The sequence below is a fragment of the Sabethes cyaneus genome, chromosome 3 (genome assembly GCF_943734655.1).
Source record: "Sabethes cyaneus chromosome 3, idSabCyanKW18_F2, whole genome shotgun sequence".
Classification (NCBI taxonomy): Eukaryota; Metazoa; Arthropoda; class Insecta; order Diptera; family Culicidae; genus Sabethes; species Sabethes cyaneus.
In genome coordinates this window covers 187,031,455-187,039,282 of record NC_071355.1, presented here as the reverse complement: position 1 = coordinate 187,039,282, position 7,828 = coordinate 187,031,455, and the positions used below count along the sequence as shown (strand labels likewise).

At 41.7% G+C, this 7,828-nt stretch overlaps 1 protein-coding gene across 1 annotated transcript; it reads right to left on the bottom strand.

Annotated features, from left to right (window-relative positions):
* Positions 1-495: 495 nt before the first annotated feature.
* Positions 496-3,489, bottom strand: LOC128742921 (zinc finger protein ZFP2-like). Its single transcript, XM_053839416.1, has 3 exons — positions 3,334-3,489; positions 2,174-3,275; positions 496-2,114 (listed from the first exon to the last, which is right to left on the bottom strand). The coding sequence occupies exons 1-3, from the start codon at positions 3,363-3,365 to the stop codon at positions 1,212-1,214; spliced, it is 2,037 nt and encodes a 678-aa protein (XP_053695391.1). The 5' UTR covers positions 3,366-3,489; the 3' UTR covers positions 496-1,211.
* Positions 3,490-7,828: the final 4,339 nt, after the last annotated feature.

Genomic DNA, 7,828 nt, shown 5'->3' with positions numbered 1-7,828 from the left:
TCTGCAGCCAGGGTCTCAACCCCGCCGTTCTTGTCTCGTATACAAAAATTTGTACCAGGCCACTCCAACGCGGCGTATCGTTGACGGGCTACTGTCTTGTTCTTGTCCACTCAATACTGGTTTTGGCTTTTCTCCGCTCATCGATTATCCTCCAAGTTTCCCTAATCCCGACTATCCTCCAAGAAATCCCTAATACTTTTAGCAAGCCTCCATTTGGAAACTACTGAATCCTCATAAGAATCAGCAAGTTTGATCAGCATTTAGTATGCTAATTTCGAAATTGATCAAACTGAACTGAAATAATCCGAACTGCTTCTCAGCAAAATGCTGAATAATGATGAACCACAAATTCACAAACTGATGTTGCTCAGTTCAATGGTTCTAGGACTTTTGCTATTATACTAAAACTATCAGAAGATACGACTGACTTTGCATTTAAAGAGTTATTTCAATTGAAATTAAAACTATTTATTCCTACATGTTGTATATTAGCGGTAGCATTTATAACGTTAACACTATTTCGAAGCGTTTAAATAGATACAATTGCTTATACAGTATTTGTTCGTTAGTTACGTTTGTCTTCTGTAGTCGAAAATTAGCCTATTTTATAGCTTGTGAAACAGAAAACGGTTCATAAGAATTTTTATAGTATAACGAACATACCATTTTCTTTCGAACTGCAGAAGGGAGCAATGAGTCCGAAGAAATATTTAGAAAGTTTAATCAATCAAAATTTTGGAGTCCAGTCTTTTAAGTCGTTTAGGGTGAAATTAATCGTCATCGATTCTGCAAATTTCAAAGGCAGGTTTTTTGTTGAAAACAAAAATTTTGTTCATGAAAATATATTCGCTGGATTCAGATGGGCAAGAAGAATGTAGAGAATACATTTCTATAAACAGAACCCCGCTTTTGGGCCAAAAAACTGCTTCCGAAATTGGGCTTTCCGACGAAAAGTTAATGACTGCTAGTTTCCCGTTAAGAGTAATATAAGACAGAATTATAAAGCTCTATATGCATCACATGTGCGACATGAGTATATGCTTATATCGCCTTAGTCATCGTTACTTAAGCCAAACAGGCATAGTTTAGGTAAAGCCAGTTACCCCACTAATTACCGAACAAATACTGTAGAAGAATAACTGAGAAATTAAATGTAAGTCAGCGGCAGCTTATTTCTTTATCCCTGTCTCAACTGTTTGCCCTCGCACCCTTCATGAGTACTCGATACCGTGCGCTTTCCGTAAATGAGAATCGAGCGCACTCTTGTAGTCGAACTGTTTGAAGCACCGATCGCAAGCGAAAGCGCGCACTGCTTCGTGCGATTTTAAATGCCGCCGGAAGTTTCCCTTGGTGGAAAACACTTTGGCGCAAACCTCGCACGTGTACGACTCGGTATCCCTGGGAGCGTGCGTTTTAGTGTGCGCATACAGTTCCTTCTTGTCGTGGAATTCCTGCCGACAGTGGTAGCAGTAGAACGGTACCCTTGAGGTGTGATAGTGGAAGTGATTCTGAAACAGCTCGAATGACGGTAGAACACGTTCGCAGATGTGACACTGCGTCTCCTTATTGTCCTCGCTTTCGTCATAATTGCTTTGCGATAGGTTACAATCTTCAGCCAGCGAAGGTTTACATTTATCGCACTCCTCCGGCTTTGAGCACAAATGTGTCTTATGGTGTTCTCGAAGAGCACTCATCTCATCGAATCGGTTGAAACACAATGGGCAGCGGTACTTTCCCTCAACTTGTCCATTTTCTGGATTTTCCATCTGCTCTTGTGATTTCAAGTTTTCCATGAAATCCGTAGTATTATTAGCGACATGTTCTGCTTCGTGCTTCTGCAGAGGTTCTTCGTCGGTGAATGTTTCCGGACAGTAGTTGCACGAGAAGTAAAGTACGTTTACGTCCAGTGACGAATCGTGGACACCCATGTGCATATCCAGAGCTCGTTTGTAGTAGAACCGGCGGTCGCAGATGTTACAGTGAAATTTATTTCGACCACTACCTTCGCCCTCACCAACGGAAGCATGACCGGAATACAGCAAACGACTTTTACTCTGCCGTGGTAAATGAGCCTTAAACATGTGCTCCTTATGACTGGCCTTATAGCAAAATACCTAAAACAAACACCAAAAGATTTATCAATTTTTCAAATAGTTTTCAACTAGGTACATACCTTCTCACACATGCTGCACGCAATCACGTGCGGTTCCTGCAGCTTCTCGTGGTACTGCAGCTGACACTTCTGGTTGAACGTCTTGTGACAACGGGAACACTTGTAAGCGTTGGAAGAAATGTGCACGGTTTTCTCGTGCGTACAGACGGTGCTCTTGTGGTTAAATCGCTTATCACAGTACGAACATTTGTACGGTTTTTCGCCGGTATGCAGTCTCATGTGAATCGCCAAACGTTGCTCGTTATCCAGCACCTTGTTGCACCGGTCACATTTAAGCGCCTTTTTCACTGTTTCGTGAATGCGTGAATGCACAATTAAGTTCGACTGATGATTGAAGCACTTCAGGCAGATCTTGCATTGATATGGTTTTTCGCCCGTGTGCAAGCGCATGTGAATCTGCAACTTGTCCTCCGCTTTAAAAACCTTACCGCATGTAACACAAGAAAACTTGTTGTCCACCCCGTTCTCCCCATGCACCTTCTCGTGGCAAGTGAGCGTACTTTGGCTGCGAAACTTTTTCTCACACATCCTGCACTCAAACGTTGGCTCTTCGTTGTGAGTTCGATAGTGTTTCTCCAGTTTCGCTTTCGTATCGAAGACCCTGCCACACATTTCGCAATCATGGCGAGCTTTAGCTACGGGTTCCACCGGAACTGAGGAGGTATGTTGTACAACTCCTATCTGTCCAGTATGTACCGGCGAAGGTTGTACACTGTACGGGGTGTGTTGCGGGTCAACTACGGAGCTAATCGTTGATGCATTGGAATGATCGTGATGGAATTCATGCGACATGTGAAAAGGAGCAGCCGGTTGCTGACCGCTTTGCTGCGGATGTCCTAGATAATGGTTCGATATCAGCTGCAGGTCCAGCGGCTTCGTATAATAAGCGGGTTTTGAATCGACAATATGTGCATTTTGATCTGGATATAGCGGTGCATTTTGACTATAGTTTACCGGTGGAGTAGCGGATCCACTGTTAGAACCAGAAGCAATACCTTCCTGTTTCAAAATCACTGTCGGATTGGGAACCTTTAAAAAACTGCCCGATGAACTTGGCTGGAAAAACCCAGATCCGCCCGCAACTGATTGGCTTGGTATCGAGCTGAAACAATATTATTTTGAAAAGAAGACAAACACTAAATTTGATATGAAAAACTTACTAATGCTTATTGTTGAACGAATTGTAATCCATTTTCGGTAGATTCTTAACACAATTATTGCGATACTTAGCCTAATTTATTTATCTGTACTCTTTGAAACTGAAACTTTGAATGCACTACATACAGTGCTTACGGTATTTTCGAAAAAATAGGAGATTTACAAATAAAACCAACAGACACACTTTATTTACTTCGTTCCATTAAACAAAGCTGAAAATTTTTACGCCTTTGACAGTTACTTTAGCGGCTATCATCGAAACGAACCCTATGGCCAGCGGTCTTTTTTGTGCCCATGAACGACTAAAATTGATTTTCTATAAATTCGGTTTGAACGTTAAACATCTCATTGGTGCCTTTGCTTAAACAAGATTTATTAAGATTAATTAAATGACAACAACTTCAAAACTAAAAAATTAAATATAAACTGTATTATTGGTATTATTAGATACAAGTTGCACAAAAAACCCCTTCTGGTACATAGGCTTGTCAGGGGGTTTATGTAGTGAAACTTGTCGACATACACGCATAAAAGTAATGAGTCCGATTTATTTTAAATTAATAAAAATAAACTTATTTTAATCCTACGACCTACCATAAGGTTTTGCACGGGCGAGCATAACCTCATTTCTTTGACGTTTATCAGTGGTTTGTTTACATGGACTTAGAAAGTGGGTTAACATGTTGAAAGTGAATATTGCTTAAGGCCTTAACGGCAAGCCAGAAAAGCACACAAACTGCCATTCCGAGTAGTTTGGACTTTGGAGGGCGACACTGCTGCACAATACGCTTTTAAAACGTTTAACTTCAATTTATGCATATCGTGTTTACCTAACAAATAGTAAACAAACCACGAGTGGATGTCAAATGGGTGAATTTCGTTCATTCCGGTTCATTCATGACGTCACCTTGCAAAACCTTAAGGCCCCCATATACGTACGCATATGTTTGGTTGGAAATGAACAAAATGTTGGAGGTTCATTCCGACCGAGCGCCGAGCCGAACATTTTCTTCTGCCAGTTTGGTTCGTGGCACTCACACACAAGCGAGCGTGTTGGACGAACATGAATTCACCAACATTTTTGGCCAACATGTACGTACGTGTATGGGGGCCTTTATATGCAAGTTCAGTCAACACTCAACACGCGCACCAATTTGTGAACGCGATGGACCGGATGATGAACCATGTTAGGTGGACCCGTTGGTGAACATAGGACCCAACGCATTTTTTGAGTGTAGCGGATAGATTATGTCGACTTGAGAATATCGACTTTCAGCTTATTCGTTATTTCTGCTTTTCGACACTTGCACTTCTCGGCGCTGCGATCTGTAAACGCTCGTTTTAGTAACACGATTAAATAAAAGTATCAATATTTGCGTTTATTGTGCTCAAATCAGTATAGTGCAGGATGTGGGTATTTAATTTGAGTCAGAGCTATTAGGCCGTATCAGGGATACCAGATTTGCAGATTTGTCTGCAAATTGCAGATTTTTGGAACGGTCTTGCAGATCATTATAAATTTGCAGATATTTGCAGTTTTTATGACTTTTATTGTTTTGTTGCAGACTTTTGTTCGAAGCTCTTTAAACTTTCACAGACTTCCTAAAAAAGTGTGCAGATTTTCGCAGATTATTTTCAAACCAGAAAATTCGAGTAGCTGGAAAACTGCTCGATTTTTCCGGTTTTCGAGCAGTTGCAGACATTTTTTTTAGAAAATATGGCATCTCTGGGCCGTATGAATAAAACAGTTTGCTTTGCTTTTCCCACCCCATCGACATCTCTATATCGAGCTGCAGTGAACGTCAGCGACAGCATGTTCTGGGCTCAAAATTTGACAGCGGGCCCAAATCAGACTGCTGGCAGTTGAGTGAAACGCAGTGCTGACATGCTATCTCATTTTCGCATACACGGGATGTTGGCGGCAAAAAGATGGTTGCCTGCCGATGGGGTGGCTTCCCAAGTAACAACGGTAGCTGAATTGCAAGAGGAATGGCTGTTTACGTGTTGGTTTAAGGCGATCAAAGCTGCATAAAGTAAGCACTCAAATTGTGTTTAAATAAGCGATGTTTAAGCTACTTTAAGTTTTTCAAACCAGTTCTCTCCCAAAAGCTGATAAAAAAGCTTAATAGCGGATTTTTCTGCTAAACAATCTGCTTCTAAACAGCCATAAACATCAGACCGTTCTACGGCTGCTTAAATGTGTTAAAATGTAGAGTGAAGGGTGTTAAAGTGGCTTTAAAAACTTGTACCAAGTTTTCTTTCGGCTCACAGCACACATACTGTCAGATCATAGAATTTCGCAATTCGGCTGACAGCAAAAGTTTGTCAGTTATCGACATCGACTGCTTTACGCCAGACGGGCTAGGCTTCAGGTGTAAAGATATTCTCACTGTCTGTTCTGCAGATGCAAATGGGGCGGATCATACGGTGAGTGCTTATGGACCAAAAGATGGCGGGTTCAATTGCCGGAAAAAAGACATGCATTTTTAATTTAGCTAGCTTACTTGTACGAATTAAAGTTATTCGAAACTAGAAATATCGCGTTCACGTTCGAAATAAAAATGACGCGTTCTATTTTTTTAAATTTAAAAATAGATTTTTTTTATGCATAAAGGTTGATGAAGCGACTGGAAAAGCAGATTGCAAAACTATTTCCCGTTCTAAAAATAGAATTGACAGCATTGCGGAAATTGGCTATTTAAAAGCGCAAAAAAGTTTCTATTAAGCTTCATTGCAGTTTCGAAAGCAGCTATTAATTAGCCTGAAGCTTGATAAAATCACCAGATTTAGATGTTTAAGAGGTGAAAAAAGGTTTTCATTTCTAAACCTAAACCATAGATCAGCCACAGGTTGAATAAAATCAGCTATAAAAGCGTTTGATCAGCCTGAAATTGTTACTTGGGTACTCAGTACACTGATTATCTTCAACCGGTACATCTTCTCTATTGATCTTTTGGCGTATTGGGACCAGGCGACCAGGGAGAGGCCAGGGCGACCAAAAGACCACGTCCTCCAGACGGTTACTTCCAGTTCCAATAAGCACTCCATACTGCATAAATTCCCGTTCACCACAAGCCCCGAAGGAAAGAACAGCAGCTAAGACATTCGCTTCTCGCTGATCGTCAGTTACAGAAGAACCTTCTTTGAGAACTTTGTGTGGGAGTAGGGGCGGACTGGCTCACCGGGCAACCGGGCAAATGCCCGGTGGGCCCCAGTAAAAATTTCGTTGTTACACAAAATGAGATTTTCCAAAATTTTTATTTCAGTTAAACTCTTTCTACGACTCACGAATGCTCGATTGCTGGGGCCCCATGATTTATGAAATCAACCGATTTGATGATTGGAAATTCAGCTTCATTGTCGATCCTGCGCCGAATGAATTATGGTCCTACAGTACTCAATCCTGGGCTACCTTTCTTCAAACCCCTCGAACACCAGCTGAACGTGCATCATCCTCGATAGCGCACATCTATCAGTGCGATGTCTACGGCCTCTTCTTCTTTCTCTGTTTAAAATAATTTTGGCTACTCTTTCGTCGGGCATTCTAGACACGTGACCAGCCCAGCGCAGACTGCCGCACTGTACTATCTTCATTATAACAGCATATTTGCATTCTGAATATAGCTCGTGGTTCATGCGTCTGCGCTACACTCCATTTTGGATTCTGCCAAATTTTACGCTAAAACCCCCAGCATTCGTCGATCAGCTTCCATGATTCATGTCCGTAAAGGGCCACCGAGAGGATTAGTGTTCTCTAGAGCGTCAGTTTTCTGCGAATTTGCAAGCTACGGGACTTCAGCTACAAAATGTAATGCCTGCGTAAAGGCCAATTCGCAGCTGCAATTAGTCGTTTTATTTTGCGACTTACATCGTTGTCACATGTCACGGGCATACCAAAATATATTCAGTTCCTCTTCAACACCAACACCATTTGGATTTCCACGCCATGTACTTCGTTTTGGCCGTGTTAATGGTAAGTCCCAATTTCTCAATAAATGACCTAATGGCTTCTTTCGCTGCTCTACTTTTGATTTCGGTGATATCGACGTCATCCCCAAAATCAAAAAGCACGTGAGGTCTCATCTGCTATTCTGACTCGTAATTTTTCTCATCCAGCGTCACACGAATCAACGTAACTAGTTCTGTGGGAAAACCATGTCCTAGCGTTAACTGTCACAGCTCATTTCGTTTGACCGAATCGTATGCCGCCTTGAAATCCATAAAAATATAATGAGTCTGCAAGTTGTACTCCCGGAACTCGTCAGTTACTAGACGCAGGGTAAATATCTGATCCATCGTGAAGCGACCGTCATGAAAACAAGCTTGATACTCGCCGACGAAGAACTCAGCTAACGGACTCAGTCTAAAACACAGGATAGGGAGAGCACCTTATAGGCAAAATTGAGCAACGTAATGCCTCGATTGTTTTTACTCTCAAGTCGATGTCCGTTTTTAAAATTATGGGAAACAAGGCCAACCAACCACTCCTCCGATATT